This window comes from Choristoneura fumiferana, chromosome 7 (assembly GCF_025370935.1).
Source record: "Choristoneura fumiferana chromosome 7, NRCan_CFum_1, whole genome shotgun sequence".
Classification (NCBI taxonomy): domain Eukaryota; kingdom Metazoa; phylum Arthropoda; class Insecta; order Lepidoptera; family Tortricidae; genus Choristoneura; species Choristoneura fumiferana.
Window position 1 is genome coordinate 4,519,763 of NC_133478.1, and position 20,700 is coordinate 4,540,462.

At 37.0% G+C, this 20,700-nt stretch overlaps 1 protein-coding gene, 1 long non-coding RNA gene and 1 pseudogene across 2 annotated transcripts; 1 reads left to right on the top strand and 2 right to left on the bottom strand.

Annotated features, from left to right (window-relative positions):
- Window positions 1–3,974: 3,974 nt before the first annotated feature.
- LOC141429381 (uncharacterized) lies at window positions 3,975–4,790 on the top strand. Its single transcript, XR_012451525.1, has 2 exons — window positions 3,975–4,474; window positions 4,575–4,790. It is a non-coding gene; the product is annotated as an uncharacterized lncRNA (long non-coding RNA).
- A 2,620-nt stretch (window positions 4,791–7,410) lies between these two features.
- LOC141429851 (uncharacterized) lies at window positions 7,411–8,982 on the bottom strand (annotated as a pseudogene).
- A 939-nt stretch (window positions 8,983–9,921) lies between these two features.
- On the bottom strand, window positions 9,922–19,830 carry LOC141429544 (pancreatic lipase-related protein 2-like; the record flags this gene model as incomplete). Its single annotated transcript, XM_074089890.1, is given in 6 exon segments — window positions 9,922–10,114; window positions 11,893–12,015; window positions 12,968–13,078; window positions 15,768–15,899; window positions 17,811–18,185; window positions 19,690–19,830. Coding segments are annotated over 6 exon segments (1,049 nt in total), but the record flags the coding sequence as incomplete, so codon positions are not given.
- Window positions 19,831–20,700: the final 870 nt, after the last annotated feature.

Below are 20,700 nucleotides of genomic sequence, written 5' to 3' on the forward strand. Positions count from 1 at the left end.
AAATTGAATGTTCTCTTTTATGTCATGTTTTTATATTAAAGTAATCTGTATTATATTATCAGTAAATATTCAGTTGGTTGCATCAAACGTTTTCTTATTTGTTCAAAGCCTAACTATAATGACTCTTTACGAGTAGACTTATTTTTTAACAATATTTTGGAAATACTTTTTTGAGATTTGGTAATTTAAAAAATTACTTTTTCGCACAAGTGCGGAAAGTAAAATCCATACAACTTTTCTGCACACTTTGTATGCGTGCAGGAATCACTCATTTTCTATGGATATGTTGACCCACGTCAAGAAGCGCTTTCCGAGCATGTGCATTGTGCATTGTAATAGTAGATTTTTGCACCAAGCAGAAAGTTATTTACTATTGTACCGATTGCCGATTTGGAGCCCGAGCGTGAGCGAGGGCTTTGAAAAGCATGAGGGCAATATAAATTACTTAATGCGAGATGCATAATCTGCTTTTTTTTCAACTATTACCTACAGGAATAGTAGACGAAAAAAAACTCATGCTAAACAATTAATAGGAAAGAAATGTCACTAGCACTCGATGATTCCTTTTTTGTAAGTTTACATTCGCACTCTCAAAAAATGTCTCAAATTTGTTTTTTTTTTTTATTTCTTACTTTATTTTTGGCAGAGTTAATAGCCAGTAGCAGATATTTTTACCCGCGATCTGTCAAATTTCGGATGGGCGCCAGGTTGGCAAACCAAACACACAAAGTTTTTTTTAAATATACGGCTACTTACTGTTTTTGGTAGGATTGGTAGCAACAATTTTTTGTACGCAATCTGTCAAATTTCATAAGACCGTCATGTTGAGCATCCTAAAATATATTTTTTTACAATATGCAGGCTAATTTTATAGCAAAAATACTCGTGTTGCTTCTTTGGTGGTACAATTTAAAAAAATCTAAAACATACAACTTTTCACACCGAGCATTAAGGAACTTGAATTAAAATATTCTAAATATTATTAAAAAACAACCAGCATAGAAAAAGGCGTGGCTTTACAATTATCAACTTCAAAAAATGACATTTGCAATAAAAGACTTAGAAAAGCCTTGAACAGAAAAGTTGCACTTTGCTCCCTCTTGTCAGGGAGGAAAAGTTACTTTTCTGAAGGAGAGGTGTGAAAAATATATTTCTCAACACAGAAACGAAACTTCCAAGGCTGTTTAAAAAATCGACAAATTAGAGAGTGGAGCAATAAATGGTTTATTTGTAAGGATTCATACATTTTTAAATAGAACAATCGTACAGTTATTATTAACCAGGGAAACTTCGGTTAACGAAGCAATTGTTTTGTTAAGAAGCTCTGTAAACGACCTTTCGACATTCTGAAGAGTTTTGTGATATTTAAGGGACGGTGACAATCACTGTTGGTCTTGTAAATAAATATTTGACGATTTGGTGGTCTAGAGTAGGTACAATGGTTCTGAACCTGGGTAATAATCTAGAAAGAGTAAAAAAAGGGGTTTTTATATATTAAAAAACCTAACTAGGCCTGTTTTTAATTAAAAAAGTGTCCTTAACTTTTTAAGGTATACCACTTTTATTGTTGAGCTACAAGACAAGCCATTTGAACTGTATTTATAAAAAATGCCACGTAACAGACTAAAAATATAAGGGTTAGTTTTGAAAATACTAAGTATATTAAATATAATGACCCGGATAACTCACGTCTTAAATCGAGTTTATACTAAAGTATATACTTTTTTCATCTCTCCTGTTCGGAAAGTTTAATTTTCATGGGTAGATTTTTTTTTTTTTTTTTTCGTCCGTTCGGACAGGCTAAAGTCAGGGACCATATCGCCTCGTCATCAGTTAATACTTATAATTTATTTCAACTTCTATATATTATTTCCATGTCAATTTAATAAATTTCTTCAATATTTTTCTTTCCCAACGTTGTCATGTCCAATAAAACTTCTTCAGTATTTGTTTCAATGTTGTCATATCCAATTAAACTTCTTTAGTATTCTTTCTATATTGTCTTATCCAGTTAAACTTCTTCAGTGTTTGCTTTCTATGTTGTCACATCCAATAAAACTTCTTCAGTTATAGTCAAGTCCGGTGTATAAATATTCAATCCAGAAATCCATACTTAATATTATAAATGCGAAAGTAACTCTGTCTGTCTGTCTGTCTGTCTGTCTGTCTGTCTGTCTGTCTGTTACGCTTTCACGCCAAAACCGCTGAACCGATTTGGATGAAATTTGGTACAGAGATAGAATAGACCTTGGGAAAGAACATAGGCTATCTTTTATCGCGAAAAAAACGCTTTAAGGGGTTGAAATAGGGGATGAAAGTTTATATGGTGGAAGTTCGTCGCTGTCGAAGATAAAACCATGAAACTTGGCATTTAGGCACTTAATAAGAAATAAGTCGATATTTGTTTGAGCTTTTTTAAAAATTCGACCTGTGAGGGATGAAATAGGGGATGTAAATTCAAATGGAAGGTCGTCATTATCGAAGATAAATCGATGAATCTTTATTAAACTTGCCATTTCGGCACGTGATTAAGAGATAAATAGACATTTGTTCACGCGTTTTCTTTTAATTCTTCCTATGAAGGGGTGAAAGTTTATATAAAGATCGTCATTGTCGAAGATAAATCGATGGTTCTTTATGAAACTTGGCATTGGGCACGTGATAAGAGATAAATAGATATTTGTTCCCGCGTTTTTTTTAATTCTTCCTGTGTGGGGGTGAAATAGGGGATGAAAGTTTATATGAAGGTCGTCATTGTCGAAGATAAATCGATGGTTCTTTATGAAACTTGGCATTTGGGCACTTATAAAAAATAAATAGATATATATTTGTTCAAGCGTTTTTGAAAATTTTACCTGCGAGGGGAGAAATAGGGGATGAAAATTTATATGAACGTTGTCATTATCACAGATAAATCGATGAATCTTTGTGTTTAGGTATTCGATAAGAACTAAAAAAATCGGTTAAATTCGACTTGGACTCGCGCATTAAGGGTTCCGTACGTAGGTATTTATGAATATTCAGTGCAAGCAGAGCCTATTTTAAGCTCATAAGCAAAAATGTACGCAATGTGGGGTCATTTAGATGGCTTATTGACATAGACAGTCAGACATGAAAAATTATGATTTTCAGATTTTTCTTATTTATTTTGCTATAAAAGAAAAAAATGCTAATAAAGCTACTTTTATACAAATTCCAAGTTTCTAGGACAGCCGGAAGTACCCTATAACTTTCTGTCAAGGCGATTTGTATGGAAACACCTTTTTAATGACTAGCATTTGATTGCGTTAACTTAGAAGTTCAATTTTCTCACAGCTTCCGGGACTATTGACCTGAGTTTAGGTTTTTAATTTCAACTCGACACATACTCCGCGCGTTTACGGGATAAAGGGTCTTGACAGACAGACGGACGGACGGACAGCAAAGTTCCTTTTGAGGTAGTACGGAACCCTAAAAACATTGTTCCGGCTCTTTTCACATTTCGTCATTTTTCATACTTGAAAATATGGGGATGAAAGTTCGTCCAAACCAAGTTTACTACAAGTATATTTATCGGAAACATGTTGTAGCTATGCTTAGTAAGAATGCCGTCTTAATTATAATCCTACCTTCCCTAACTTACAATAAAGGACGTAAGATGTCAAGAGTTCACTATGAAGAATTAGTCCTTTGTGTTGGCAGGGTAGAATACACGTCGTTTTTGCTAAAATGTGGCTACCCACAAAAATTTATGTTTTACCAAAGAATGAAAAAACAAAAAAAAAATGTTTAGATTAAAGCAATGTATTAAAATAGGTTATTTTCAGTAAACCGTAGAATTTTCTATGTTCTATTATTGGCAGAATAGGTACCCTAAATAACTTAAATACTTTCCAAAGTTACTATTCCACGCGGACGAAGTCGCGGGCAAAAGCTAGTACAGATAATTATTTAAAACTTCTATGTAACCTACATAGATGATCCTTTAAAATCCCTGTAAGGAAATAGTCTGACAGCTCTGATTTGACGCCTGTCAGTTGATTTACCAATTACTTAAACTAACCTACACTACACTGAAACGATAGAAAATTAGAAATATACAGAGAATGAAGCAATATTATAACTTTGTACATTAATGAGACAAATTATATTTCTTTTACTGTTGATACAATGAAGTTGTACAGTGGTTCATATGTAGAATGATTCTTTAACAGCTCTTGAACAGAGAGCGGGACCAGATGTGGTTCTCCGTAAATGCGGATTAATTCGTCCATCAGCACAAGGCGCTGAATGCCGAAAGACGAACAATGATAAACTATATGATCTATGGTTTGATCCTCATTTGACTGACACAATTCACAACGAGGATCACTTATAATTTTCATACGATGCAAATGATGATTGAGGCGAAAATGACCTAACCTAAGACGACAGATTGTGCTGTAAAAGCTTATATTACGATAGATATTACCTTTACGTAACCAAGATACAGATTGTAAGTTTACATTTAAGGCAGCATACCAAGAACCCTTGTTTTCTACTTGCACAACATGATCCCATTGTTTTTTCCACTGAACATACATTCTTTGTTTCAGTATTGGAATAGCATCAGTATATGGGAGTAGGACATCAAAACTAACGTCAATAGATGGAGGAGAGTTTGCAATTGACTGAGCCAAGAAATCTACATTTTCGTTACCAGATACGCCTATATGTGAAGGAGTCCACATGAATTCAATAACAAATTTGTTTTTTAAGTGAAGCTCAGACCAAAGATCTTTAATTAGGAAAATTAAATAATTTGTATTAGATTTTACTTTATTATTTTTTATAGCTTTTAATACACTCATACTATCACTGACAATTACCCATTTACATGCCTCTTTTTGCCTTGATATGTGCTTCAGTGCACAAAGAATAGCAAATGCCTCAGCTGTGAAAATACTAGCATGTTTGTCTATTTTGAAACCAAGACCCATTTTGTTTCGGAGTTGTATATAGCTGAAGATACACTAGACTCATTCTTTGATCCATCTGTATAAATTAATTTAAAACCCATTCCATGAAGCTAATTTCTCATATACTTGTTCCTTTCTGGAGAGACCATTATCAATCACAACATTTATAGGACTAAATTTACTTTCATAAGGCCCATCGAAGCAAGGTAAGTGGTTATTGCTTTTATGTATACTAATTTGATTTAAAAAACTGCTAAATTCAGATAGGCCCTGCAAAACATAAAAAGATTTTTGGAAAGGCAATAGATTAATATTCAAGAGTTCTTTTAAAAGGTGGTTGTCATATTCAGCATGTAGTTTTACAACAAATCTTTCCTTCAAATATGCAAGTCTTATTGTTACTGGAGGGAGATTACACTCTACTTGTAATGAAACAATAGGAGTGGTTTTAAATGCTCCAGTCACAACGCGCATGCACTTATTTTGAATTTTTTCTAAACTCTCTATAATTTTATGGTCTGAAGCAAAACACATAAACCCATATTCAAAATGACTGCGAACTAAAGATTTATAAAGCATAAGTAATATTTTGGGGTCAGCCCCCCATTTTGTACCACGCAATGACTTAAGGATATTAAAAGCTTTATTGGCTTTGACTTCTAAATGCTCAGCATATTTTTTCCAGGATAAATTGTGACAAAATATGACACCCAGAAACTTGGTATCTGTGACTATTGGCAGAGGTGTATTATTATACAATAAAGAGGGCAAAGTAGCTTTAGATTTTAGACCAAAAACAACAACTTTAGACTTAGATGGATTAACTGCGAGATTTAAATAAGAGAGGTAATTATGGAGTTTTGTTAATGCTAAGTTTAAGTTATTTATTATTGTGTTAGAATTATTTCCAGATAAATATACAACAAGGTCATCGGCAAATTGTAAATTTTTGATATTAGGACCCATTACCAAATTTAAGCGACGTATATACAGAATGAAGATCAGAGGGGATAAAATTCCACCCTGACAAACTCCTATGGAAGATAGTCGAGGACCAAACAATCCACCATCATACTTCACAAACACTTTTCTACAAGATAGAAATTTTTGAATCCACTGTACAACTTTAACTGGAATACATATATTTAAAAGTTCTGTACATAAAATATCAATATTTACATTGTTAAAAGCACCAGTAATATCAAAAAACACTGAAATAAGTTTGTTGTTAGTTTTGATGCTTTTCAGTATATCTAAATGAAACAAAGATATGCTTTCACGTGCTGAACGACCTCTACGAAAACCATACTGATTGTTTGGAAGCAATCCATTATGTTCTACATAATATTCAAGACGCTGCTTAAGTAACTGTTCAAAGACTTTTCCTGCGCATGATGTCAATGTTATAGGACGATAAGAGTCTGGATTAAACCTAGGTTTGTCAGATTTTAATATAGGAATGATGCAATCAGTTGTCCATTCAGGTGGTATGTCGTTTTTTGTCCAAAGTGCATTGTAAATATTTAGTAAAATAATCAGACAACTCTCTGGCAGTTTCTTGAACATCATATATGGAATTCCATCTAAACCAAACGAAGTATCCCTGCGTGAATATATTGCAGATTTCAATTCTTCAAGGGTAAATAAGTTTATGAGATAATCATTGTGCGGGCTGGAATTCGAACAAACTACTTACATTTTCCACACTATCAGGAGTATATTTTTGTAAGAAATCTAGAATCCATTCATGATTACTATTAGAGTGTTGAGGAACATAAGTTTTATTGAATTTGCGCATGAAGCGCCAAATTACTGACAATGGAGTAAACCGATTAAAAGAAGTGCAAAGATCAGCCCAAGAATTTTGTCTTTCTGTTTTAATAACAAGTTTTTTCTTAGCTTGGAGTTTCTTAAATTCTAGGTAATTTTCTAAAGTAAAATTTTGTTTAAAATTGATGTACGCCTGTTTGGAGTTTTGAACAGCTGTGGAACATTTATCATTCCACCATGGAAGATTAGATTTTTCTTAGATTTTCTAACAGTACAAAAACGATTAGGACTATTTGTCATGGGACTGGGACCTTTATGATTCGGTATGGACTCTGTGACAGCACACATTAGGATATTCGTGAACAAATTGTAGGCCTCAAGAGGCGTGTAAGAGTCGAACTGAAAGTTATTTAACTTACATTCCACCTTTTCGGCATACATTTGCCAATTCACCATTTTAAAATTGGGGTGAGTGGGCAAATGTACTCCATTTACATTATTATTTACAAAATTATTTACATTGTTATTTAGAACCAAATTGATTATTCCAGGTAGATGATAACTACCCAGAGGATCGTCGTGGACTGACCAAGTACAAAGAGGAGCCAACGATGGAGAAACTATGGCTAGATCCAACGCATTAGGACGCCAAGTCATAGAGCCCACAGTAGTGGGTGTACCATCATTTAAAAGTACCAAAATTATCATCAACAACATCTAACACAGTACGACCACGTGATGAAGTAGAACAACAACCCCAAGACGTGTGATGAGCATTAAAGTCTCCTGCGATTATCATGGGTTCGGGTATAGATTTAATGAAATTTTCAAATTTTGTTTTTTCAAAAACTGGGTTGCAATTTGTAGGGCTATAAAAGCTTACTATACTAATTTGTTTACTATTAACAGATATTTGTATACAAATATTTTGAAGAGAGTCATCAAAAAATGTGTTAATTTTGTTATATGCAATACTATTATGTATCAGAATACATACACCATTATGTTTGTTACCACAATCATTGCGCTCTATGTTAAACCCAGGGACCTTTAGCCTCAGATGAGGCTTTAACCAGGTTTCGCAAATGATCGCAATATCTATATATTTTTGATATAAAAAGTTTGTAAATTCGTGCCTATTGTGGAGTATACTCTGAGCGTTCCAATGTACGATTTTGAGAGCGTTCATTATGCTTTAGATTGAGCGTTCCCTCTTATCGTACCTTGGAACGCTGCACGTATTGTTTCTGTATTTATAGGCGATTCGTTTTTATTAGCTACTAGCTTTATGATCACTTGCGTGATCATATTTAAAAATGATTGAGATTTAAGCATATTCTCTAAGTAGGTTTCAGCTGTCCTAGCAGCTAGTTGGGGGAAAGACTTTTCATTAAATAGATCGGCATAGGCTGCAGTTCGGGATTTGATTTTGTTTTCTTCTATTTTGTTTTTTTTTAATAGGACAAGACGCGGAAATTGCAATATGTTTACCCTTGCAGTTGGCGCAAACTGGATTTTGTTTGTCGGCGCCACAGGCCTTATAATTGTGATTTTCGGAACAGATAGAACAAACCTCATTATTTTTGCAAAATTTAGCAATATGTCCAAACTGTTGGCACTTTAAGCATTGCTTAACTGGAGGGACATATTGCGTCACCTCGTGTCTCCATGAGTCCAGGTACACGTACTCAGGCAGCTGAGTAGAGGCAAACGTTACTGCGACAGTCTGCGTGGGAATATACGCGACCTCGCCCCATCTGCCCTCACCCTGCGCATGAATCGCCGCACCTGGATGACGTTTCGTGAGCTGCCGATCATTGCGAATATATTTTTATTCGATAACCAACTGGGGACAGATTTTTACAACTCCAGTAACTTCTGTGTCTGCTGCGGGATTGAGGCGTTAAGCCCCAATTCGTCTAGGAATTTTATGTGACCTAAAAACGTGTTGGCATTGTTTGACAAATCGAATGTTATAGCCACTTTATATTTATTCATAGGCCTCAGATGTAGCACTCCCGATATGGCGTATTTTCTTATGGCCTGGGACAAGTTTACTTTATCGCCATCCGAAAACGGCTTGTCGGCGCATTGGTGTGTGAGGAACACAACGAAGTCTCGCCTCTGTGAATTTTCTGGATATTTACGAGAATAATTTGTTACCTTGTACGCCTGTACTTATCTGCATCGTTTTCATAATCGGAGTCCTCGGCGGAGGACCCTCTGTCTTCAGCACCTTCTTTTTTTTCCGTTTTTTAGATTTCTCCCGTCCCATTATAGCTTATGTAATATTTACACACTTATCCGTAAGTATGTACAGATATTTACACCTAAAAATATACAATATATACAGAATTATTAATAATTATAAATATTTCTTTTGAAATTCGCGCCTTTCCCTCTCGAAGGTTCCCGCCTTTTTTCTCATGGTAGATAACCGGGTGGAAAGTATTTTTTTTTAATTTTTCGATTAGCCACGGAGTCGAAGATAATTGAGTTACGTCAATGACACTTTTTTTCTCGTTTCGGCATAGCCATCTAGATGGACGTCGTGACCAAGGAGCTTATATACAACACTGGAGGTTGAACCCCGAACATCCGTTTGAAACAAGAAATTTGATCTTTATTACGTCACGAACATATTCCATCTCTTTCTTTAGCTAGGTTAAGAAAGAGACGGAAGTCATTTGTGAAATGTGAAAAAAAGAGATGGAATATATAAATAAGTAATAAAGGTCAAATTTCTTCGTTCGGCGTTCAACATCCAGTTTTGTATACTACCTATATAAGCTCCTTGGTCATGACCAACTCGATTTTTTTTATAGTCGGCCGTGGCAAGTGGCCAGGTCGAAAAGGTACCGTTGGAGTTTGGCTATAAGTAAATTCAATTTACGGAATACTGAAATTCAATTTATTATTATTTCATTATTATTATTTATTTTACTTTCCTCACAGTCAAAATGAAAAGTTAGAGTGTCTAACTTGGGTGAAATTACCCATTTCCCCTCGAACTATTGGCACTCTCACTTCGTTCGAGCGCCAGAAATACCTCAGGTGAAATGGGCCACTTTCCACCCTTGGTTATCAATCTACTATAAGTTAGTAGTATTTGTAAAGTAAGTAAGGAACAGAAAAGGTTTTTTTTTCTGACTGTCTATTATTTCAAAGTCAACGTGTTCCATAAACAAGGAGTAGACATTGATACTAAAGGTAGTCTATAAAACACAATCGCTCGTGTGATCATTTAATGACAAGCCCGCTCCCGTTGAGGCCGAGGCCGAAGGGCGCCGAGGAGGCCGTGTTGAAGAAGTAGGTCCCCGGAGTGCCTGCGCTGTCCCCCATGTACGCGACCTCGTGCTGCGCGCACGCCCCGCTCCTGAACATCGTGCGGTTTTCACATTTGCGAGCTGAAGAAAAATAGTAGTTCATGCAACTGTTACGTAATAAGGGTCGTTAAAACACGAGTGTTTTAAGGCCTAATTACGTACAGTTGCATACATTTCATTATCTACATCTATATATTAAATCCTCTATCATGCGTTCAAGAACCATTGAGAATGACCTGCATTGCAACCGGAACTATGTCTGCCCCACGAGCTCCTGCGCCCGAAGATGAAGCTGCGCCACCGCTCCGGTGCAGTAATGTTCATTACGATATCGATTTCAGTATCGTAATGTGAACATTACGATACGATTGAACATTAAGACATCGATTTCGATGTCGTTATGAACATTACGATACTGCCGTGTTCATTAGAATCCAATGTCGTATAGCTGGTCATTATCTTTGGTTTTTGAACGCATAATAGTTTTTACTAATGGGTGTAGATGAAGATTGTTGTAATAGTACATTACTGCAGAGGCCGACAATCCAAATCCAAGGAAATTATCATCATCATCTCAGCCGTTAGGACGTCCACTGTTGGACATGGCCTCCCCCACAGACCTCCAATTGCTTCGGTTGGCAGCGGCCTGCATCCACCGTAAACCTGCGGCTTTAACCAGGTCATCCGTCCATCTTGTTGGTGGACGTCCTACGCTGCGCTTTGCCGATCCGCGGCCTCCACTCGAGAACTTTTCAGCCCCAACGGCCACCCGATCTCCGTGCTATATGGCCCGCCCATTGCCACTTCAACGAGCTGATTCGCTTGGCTATATCCAAGGAAATAGTAGGTACGAATGTTCAAGTTATATAACTATTTTTATATTTCTTGCAAATTACATTGGTAAACTGTTTTAAAGACCCGCTGAAACAAAAGACATTCTCTTTGCAGACCATGGCCACCAATGTTGTCCCCTAATTTGAAATTAGAACGAATCTTCAATAACTGCTTCGCGTTCTATTATCACGAAGGTAAGGACAACTATTCCTTGGATGTTTGAGAAAAAAAAATGTTTTTGTACTACTTGTTTTTGATGAACCCCGGTGGCTTCAACACCTCGAAAGGATAGTAGAGCGGTGAAAAGGGCCTACTTAAGGCGGGCCACGGGGAGGCGTCCGGTTGGTCACCCCAAGTACCTACCGCTAGTTAGATGAAATGGAGGAAGACCTACGGAGGTCACGGACCCTACACGTAGAAAACCGGAAGAAGATCGCACAAGATAGGGCGCCTGGTGTCAAATCGTATCGGAGGCCAAAATCCATTTTGGGTCGCTAAGCCAGTGGAGTAAGTACTATTTTAAGACTGTACATTTTATTCGCTGTACAATCACCTGCATTTATATCTGACACAGCGAAGCGTGCAAAAATATCACACACGTCCTACCGGCCCTAGATAGAGTCGTATCAGATATTTCTGCACGCTTCATCTCAGCCTATATATGTCCCACTGCTGGGCACAGGCCTCCTCTCAGAACAAGAGGGCTTGGGCCATAGTTCCCACGCGGGCCAGTGCGGATTGGAACTTCACACCCACCATTGAATTGCTTCGCAGTTTGTGCAGGTTTCCTCACGATGTTTCCTTCACCGCAAAGCTCGTGGTAAACTTCAAATGTAATTCCGCACCATGAATTTCGAAAACTCAGAGGTGCGAGCCGGGGTTTGAACCCACGACCCTCTGCTTGAGAGGCGATAGGTCAAACCACTAGGCCACCATGGCTTTTTTTTTTTCTGCACGCTTAATTATGTCAAATATTGATGCGGTGAAATATGACGTGATTCAGTTTCTCGGTCATCTGGTCTTACCAGGGAAGTGCTCCGGAGAGTTGATGGCTTCCGCGAACAGTTCCCAGGCTCTGGTGTGGTCGCATGTGGCCAGAAGACACCCTGGTTGCGTCATGCCTCCGTTTGGGTAGAAATCCTTATGTCCTGGTAATGTTCAATAATGGTAATGTGGCTCGTGAAAATGAGAATTATGCAACCAGTTGATGAATATGAATACAAAATGTCATCACTAAGGAATCACCGATTTATTTTTAGTTTAAATCAGAACAACATTCTTGGTTACAAGTATGTGTAGCAGATTGTCGAATTGTACCTAATTGAAATGGGTGTAAATGTCGAATATTGTTTTGTTCTTATAAATTCAAATTTATTTATCAAAGTTGAAAAATTATACCAAATCATTATTCGACCAAAAAAGAATTTCGAAAACACGAAGGACCTCTATAGTTAAGGTGACTAGTGGCAGGCAATAGGCCACTAGGCCACCACGGCTTTTTTTAGCTAACAGTTATGCCATGTTACGATTATACGGGGAGGCCTATGGGAAGTGCTCAGATGAATTGTTCGGATTGTTGCCTGCAGCTAGGTTTCACTACCGTAATTCGCGCAGCCGTCAATCATTTAATCCTCACCACCTCGAACCTCGGTGGTTGGCAATCTAGCACCGTCCGCTTTAAGCGAAACTTTTTTCCACGCACAACAAAAATATGGAACCAGCTTTCTGGGACCGCATTTCCTGATCGGTGCAGCTTAGGGATCTTTAAAGACGAGGCTTTCAGTCTTTCAAAACGCCGGCCAATCACCTGTGATACCCCTTGTGTTGACAGGTGTCCACGGGCGGCGGTGATTGCTGCCCATCAGGTGACCCACATGCTCGTTAGCCTCCTCTTATATAAAATAATGTCCAACAGTGGACGTCCTACGGCTGATATGATGATGTTACGTGTCAAACTTGTAAGCAGCAGGGCTACTACGAAACTCGAAACTCGAAGTTCGTATCGTACCGTCCCTCTCGATCTTGTATTAAATAAGTGGCAGAGGGACCGCATGACACGAGTTTCGAGTTTCGTAGTAGCCCTGCTGTTTCGTCGTTTACCTACAGGCTCTTTTAACCCCAGCATGCCGGCGTTGGTGTGTACGACGTCCACGTACTGCGCGTCGCTACGACCGAGCCGACCTGCCGCGTCCACGTTGCTAAAGCACGGCCCTGTATCACAACATTCACTTTATTCATAATAATAATAATAATAATAACGAGAACCTCGTGAAGGCCGAGAAGGACAAACTCAGCAAGTACCTTGACTTGGCTCACGAGGTGACTGCTATGTGGGATGTTGACTCGACGATCATTGTCCCGATAGTCGTTTCGGCAAACGGTCTAATAGCGAAGAGTCTCGACCAACATCTCAAGAGACTCTCGCTAGATGGCTGGATCAAGGGCCAGATACAGAAGGCGGTACTTCTGGACACGGCACGCATCGTCCGGAGGTTCCTCACTCTGCGGCCCTGATCACCGGTAGCTTGGGCCCTACCCCGTTACCGGCGGCAAACTAGGTTAGGTTTTTATAATATTTTTATTTTGTATGTACTTTTCTGTATTTTACTTTTTAGAGCTATTATAAAAACCTAAACCTAAGAATGAAAGAAAAATAAAGAACATAATAATAATAAAATATATTTATTTAATAGTTTGCTTACAAAATCTACATAGGTAGATACATAACAAATAATAAGTACAATCAAACTATCAAAAGGGAAAGCGACTCAGCTTATGCCTGCGCCTTGCAGAACAAAGTCCCTTGGCTAACAGACGCTGTTTTTCAGTCGCCCCCATAAACCATAACCCTTATAAATACCATCAATTCACATGCGCATTTTTTTTTTTACCCACCATTGTAAACTTATTATGTACCTTATTAAATTATATTATAACTTTATTGTGGTCTTATTTTTCTGGTTTTTCTGTGCATCTATATTTCAGTTTGTATTTTCAATTTAGGTTTTACGGGATGACCGTAAAAGTAAAAATTTGGAATTGAAATAAAAAATACAAAAAGATTCCAAAAAACCAATCTTAACCTGTTACGTACGCTACGTGCCTACGGATCTCTAATCAAGCGGCATCGCTATGCAACTGAATATGCTGACTCTGCAGCGCTGACTTTGCTCACGTAATTTTTATATTTTAAGTAAAGTTATTCCATCTAATTGGGTTTTTGGACTCTTCGCCAGCAACTTCCATATTTAACCTTATTGTATTGTTATTATGTACAGTCACATGCAATCAATATCTGCCAAATATATCTGACACGTCCTGCCAGCCCTAGAAATGGAATCGTATCAGATATATGCACATTTTGCTGTGTCAGATATTGGAGTTGGTAACCGTACTTTGTTTGCTAAGTTTTAATAAAGCGAAGATTTTACTGAAAATCGTGTTAGCATTTACATTTAAAACTAAACTATTTAACAAGAAAGTGAAAATATTATGTTTTTTACTTCCAAAGTCTACTAAATACCTGTCAAATGGGGGATCATAGATTCAAGAATGAATGTGTTTATTGAAATGGGTTTACGAAGTTCCCAGTCCACACTCGGTCCGCGTGGGAGCTATAGCCCATGTCCTCTCATTCTGAGAAATCTGTGCTCATCGGTAGGACTTATGGCATAGCGGTAGGTCTATATACTTTCCACTGCAGGGCACAGGTCTCTTCTAAGCATAAACATAATATTACTAGCGTAAATAGACCTACAGTGGCGCGAGTGAAGAAACCGATCCTTATGGCATAAGCTATGTGTGGGAAAGAGATAAAATCAAAATGACAGCGTGACCCGTTTTTAATCAGTGAGCCTCCTTTAGCCTCCTGTCAAAATGTTCATCGTATTTGTTTTGTGTTTATTTCTGCAATCCTTTCCATTTTATGCATAAAACTAAAAAATATAAAAATAGTGTCGTGTTCTGTATTAAGTTGTGATACAACCAACTGCCATAAATAAACATACATTTCACAGGTAAATATGATTGTACAAGTACCATTTTCATAGCTCTTATTTTAATTGAATGTATTCTTAAATTTACTTATTAATATGCTAATATGAAGCGGTAAACAGTCTATTTCATAAATATGTCTTGATTTCTAATAATTATGTGTTAAATCAAAATATATTGTACCTATCCGTGAACTTGAGCACTTACGGCGTAGAGTTTGAACATTTTTTATCGATACCTTTATCGATATTCTTCCAATAAAGTTTTGTCAATTTAGCGATAATTTTCATACGTTTCGTTCGAGTCATTTTTAATATTGAGATAACAATTGGACTTTTGTGCCACGCTAACTAAAAAATACCTTAAGTGTTCATTAAAGCTAAGTAGGTACGTATCTTGTTTGTGTTTTATTCATAGCTTACTATTTACACTCTCGACATACGAATATAGGTACCTAACTGTCTAGTGTAAAGTTAACGACGACCGGCATGACTGGGAGTGCCATATATTTGTTGGCATTTTTTTTTAATTTAGAAATGTTTATGAAGTTTTTAGTACCTACTTTACTGCAACAGCCCTTAAGATTTATTTGTACTCTGTATCTTAAGTATATGACGATACCGGATATACGGGGATACCGGGGATACAGTACCTATGGATTTCGACAACTCATATTTACCATTGAGGGCAACTCTAAAACTCACACAGACATTTACAAATTTACACAGACGCCCATCTCACTTTCGGTCACGATGTCAAGCAAGGTCTGTTCGTCTAAAGTAATAGTATGTTTATGCTTCTCAGAATGAGACGGCTTTAGGCCGTCCGTAACTAGTTCCCTTGCCGGCCCAATTTGAATTGAAAACTTCACACACAATTGAATACCATAAACGAGAAAAATACTAGCCTGCTGGATCCAGTGCTGTGATTCGTCCGACCTGCTTGCCGGTCAGTTCTCTAAGCTTCTTCCCCGCTATTCCAGCAATGTGCGCGCCCAGACTGTGGCCTATCAACACCATTTTGGACGGGTCTTGCCCAGCTGTAAGTAATAAATGAGTGGCAATATTTAAAATAATCCAACCGTATAGTAAAGAAAAAAAACACGTTGTAGTGTTTCTTCACCCAGTAGGTCCTTGTCCGGTAAGACCTTTTATATTATATAGACCTATATAATATAAAAGGTCTTACGTGTATAAAATAGGAAAGCACTTGGTTGATAAATTGTATAATATTTTAGGTAAATATTACAAAAAACGAAAAGTATACTCATAGATGAAATAAATCTTAAGGCATAAAGGGATTAAAGGGCATATTAACTTAGTCCCAAACTAAGCAAAGCATGTTATTTCTATAGAAAGTAATAGACAACAAAATCTAAAACTAAATATTCAAAAGGTACATATTATTCATATTAATTATCGGGGAGAAGTCTGAGAGTCCAGAAGAAACATTCGTGTTTTTTTGTTCGTACAACAGTCCCGACGGGATTGACCTCAATCTTCATAATATGAATATATTATAGGCACGTTTTATAGGCACGTTCTTCAAGCACTAAGTTTCTTGGTTATCTGAAATAGTTACTTGAACACATTTACGTGTGTTGAAAATATTAATATATCACTTGCTGTTACCTACAATTTCGTCTGTGAAGAAATTATCGTGCGCCTGCAAAAACTATACCTACAATTTTCCGAGGTGAACTTTCAGGGTTGGATCTTCACCTTTCATCACTATCGGTTGAGTACTTTAAGCATAAAAGTATAAAAATAAACAAACACACCCCATTTCCGCATTAATTATTAGGTATTTTCTATAGTATTATCTTACTAACTTAACTTTGTAACTTAGTTTTAGTGCTAGTGTTAGTCTTATTACTACTGTAAGGTGGTGGTAATTATCTCTTTCTTCCTTCCTTTCTATCACCCCATTTCGTCACTACTAGAAATACAATTTTATCCCAGATATTTCAAAATCAAAGTAAGAAACAAGAACCCATACCAATATCACATTCTTGTGTAAACGTTTTTACTTCAAGATCTTTATAAAGTGCCTTTAGAAATTTCCTTCGTACTTGAGGCATTTTATTTCACAACGAAACCTAACAAATACTTGCTTTAGCAAAGTTCGACGCTGTTTGCAAAAACCCTGTTGTTGCAAAATGACTGTTTGTCAAGGTAGATATGTATAATATGAATGCAAATATATTCGCTTACGAAAACGTCGTCTGCGTTAAAACGTGATTGGATAGTACCTTTTGCTTGAGCCTGAAACTTTTTAAGAAACCTGTAAAATCTTTTGTTTAAGAAATGAACAACGAAATCGGAAATCCAGCTGAAAGCGATGGCGAAATTTTTAATTTTAGACATAAAATTGCACAAGTAACTGGACTGTAAAATAAACACGGAGTTTCAGGTGGCGTTTTAAAACAGATAGATAGTAGCTGAAGTAGTAGAAGTAGATGATAGTAGCTGAATAAATATAGTTCGAGTACGTTATCTTCTTCTACATTTCTATCAGCAATTACAAAGCATCTTTGAATTTGCCGGTAGTTAAGTATGTGATAAGTATTGGCTAACAAAAATCCAGGTTGACAGCTGAAAGAGTGTACGGTTAGAAAAAACGTAGCACTGTCCGAAGAAACAACGTGTTTTTGTTATTGAACGATACTCCAGTGTTTAGAAATCACCCTACGTAAAACATGTGATTTATTATCAAAAAAAATTGGTTGAATCATTTGTTACTTCGCGGGGTTTCATTTCTAATAAACTACAACCTTTTACTTATAGCTGCGAGTTATCATTCCCTTCTTCACATCTAGATAAATTAACATTACGCCACAAAAATTCAACCATCACAAACCCTAACGCGTTTCATGCTGCGTACGAGTTCATTCTCAAAGCTAATTTTACTTTCCGTACCATAGTAGCATAAATGTACACAATCAACTCACTCTTCACGATGTCGCTCAACAGCTTCCCAAGTTTCTCCCCCATGAACCGAACTTGCGTGGAAGCCGTGAAGTATTCAAACTTGATCACTTTCCGTCCATCCAGAGCCAAGATCTTCAACCCTGGCTTCTTCAGGTACTCAGGAGCCAGAGCATGTACCATCCAGCCATCTGAGCTCTCCATGAAACCATGTAACAGAATTATGACGCTTCTAGCAGACGCTATGACTCGGCTAAGACGCCTTGCTGACGTCATATTATATTTGACGTTACCATTCTTCGTGATAACGTCTATATTTAATGTTTCGTGGTAGTTTGTCTTGTTCTTCTCTTGCATCTGGTCGTACGTAATTCCGAGGAAATCCTTCAGAATCTCACCTAAAATAAACAAAGGAAGCATCTGTAAATTACGTGACAAGGTTTACGGCGTTTTTACGATATTTTTGTCATTATCGTTTTAGAAAAATATTGTCAAATGTGATGCACGTGAGCACAAATTTCAGATGAAAATACATTTTTTGAAGAAATAAAAATAGTAAATTATGTAATAATATTAGGTTCCTTTTTATAATATTTTTATTTTGTATGTACTTTTCTGTATTTAACTTCTTATAACTATTATAAAAACCTAATCCTAAGAATAAATAAATAAATAAAGATAATAATAATTATATTAAGGCGTGGTGGCCTAGTGGTTTCACCTATCGCCTCACAAGCAGAGGGTCGTGGGTTCAATCAAACCCCGGCTCGCACCTCTGAGTTTTGTTATAAATAAAAATTACCATAGTTCTACATTCAACATATATTGCATTTATGTATGAATATCAAGTTTTACAGTGAGGCTCAAATAAATTCCTACATATCTCAGCATATCGCATGCTTGGTAATAAACGGTCTTAACTTAAAAACCGTGAAGTTTGGCAAATCGAGTTGAAATTTTTAAGTAATTAGCACTTCTCATTTCCGTTAAATTATTTTGCGTTTGATTTTGTGCTAAAAAGAAGTCAGTCCAAATATGCTTTTATTTGCTTAAAAGTTATTCAAAATACTTTTGTTTCCTTATTGCAATAACGATCTATCTCCAAATGGCTCACGAAAGCCAACGTCTTGCTCGCAAGTCAGTCGGAACATGACTGAAGTTAGCACCAAATGCCATTTGCAATTTTGTTGAAAGTAAAACGCACCAAGTCGTGCTATCTTTTCATAATACCCGATTTAGGCTGGTTTATGAAAGGGAGCCGATAGTGCTGTGAGATAAGCCGTTTTAGTACTACAATAACTAATTTTATAATATTTTTTTGTGTATTTTCGATATAGGTTTTACGGGAAGACCGTAAAAGTAACAAAAAATACAAAAAGATTCCAAAAACCAATCTTAATTTGATTGCTTAATAACGATATCTCTTATCCGAGTGAGCGGTTAGTTCCAATGGAGTGCCGAAAAGTTTCTCGATGAGGGCTACGGCATAGATGTCGCTAGTGTCGCTGCTTAAGTGGCTAAATAAGAAACAACACAAGCTGAGATATAAGGTGCATAGGAGAAATTCGTGTCTGTATCGTTGTCCAGCGGTGGTGTAGCGGTATAGCACATGGCACGGAATGCCGAGGACCTGGGTTCGATTCCCAGCGCTGGTCTTATTTTCTGGTTTTTCTGTGCATCTATTTCAGTTTGTATTTTCGATAACTAATTTTTCGCCAATTTTGAGTTAGGCCCGCTTATATGTGAACATTTCGAGCTCAATGCGGAAGGGCGGTGCGAGTTTGAGCAATATTATAGTGGAACAAGTGTGAGTATTATTTTTTGAGTTCATGCAATTCAGTGAGTGTGAGCATTATTTTAAAGCACCTCGTCTGAAACCAAAATTACGTTTGTTCAACTTACACCGATCGGAGCCAGCAGCGACTACAGGGTGCAGCATAGGCAACGTGGCGTCATACAGCGAACTGAGGCTGAATTTGGCCGGCGCGCGCGCCGCGGCTGCGCCGGCGCTCGCAACGCAGCAGAGAAGCGCCGCCAATTGTACTGGCAAAAGGAATTCTTTGTGCAAAATCTTACCAACAGTATTAAAACAAGTGTTAAGCAACACCAATTGGCCCTGGCATAAGAAATTCTTTACGCAAAATGTTATAAAAAATTCAAGTCATTTATTTATCTAAGTATATAAGTATGTTTTGTTTAACCGTTGCCTAGTATCCATAGTACCTACAAGCTTTGCTTAGTTTGGGACTAAGTCAATTGGAGTCAAGTGTCCCATGATATTTATTATTTATTTATAAGTACAGTGGCGGAATGAACAGGTTGACCAGTTTTCAAATAAATTCGTTTTCACCTTGCAAGCAACATATATCCATCATAATAACATATATAAATATACATGTGTTTTCTGTACTGCTTACTATGTGTTGGTGTGCAATAAAGAGTTATTGCACATGTTACCTTTTTGAATGACATTATGACGGAATATGTCATACTCGGTCGATAAAGCAGTTATACTAGCAAGCAAAAACAGACCTTATGGAGGTCAATCTTTTCATTCCGCGACTGTACATTGACAAAGTTGATATCGCATACCTACACACTGTTCACTGATCACACGCTTGACACGGAAGTCCGGCTTTACACGTCAAAAACGAATAGATTTACGGTCGCGGCGTGTGAGCATTTTGCTACTACAAATATGTATTTCTAAATTACAATTAAACTAAGTACAATCGAGTTCATAAGCTTGTGAGCTAAAATTTGATCAAAATATCTGAACACGCTTTTACGCCGTTGACAATAGTCAATAGAGTCGTGTTTAGAGATTTTTGATCAAATTTTTGCTCAGAATTTTATGAACTAGACTGTACCTACTTATGTCTCTATTGCCATATTTTTACGAGTACTTTTTGG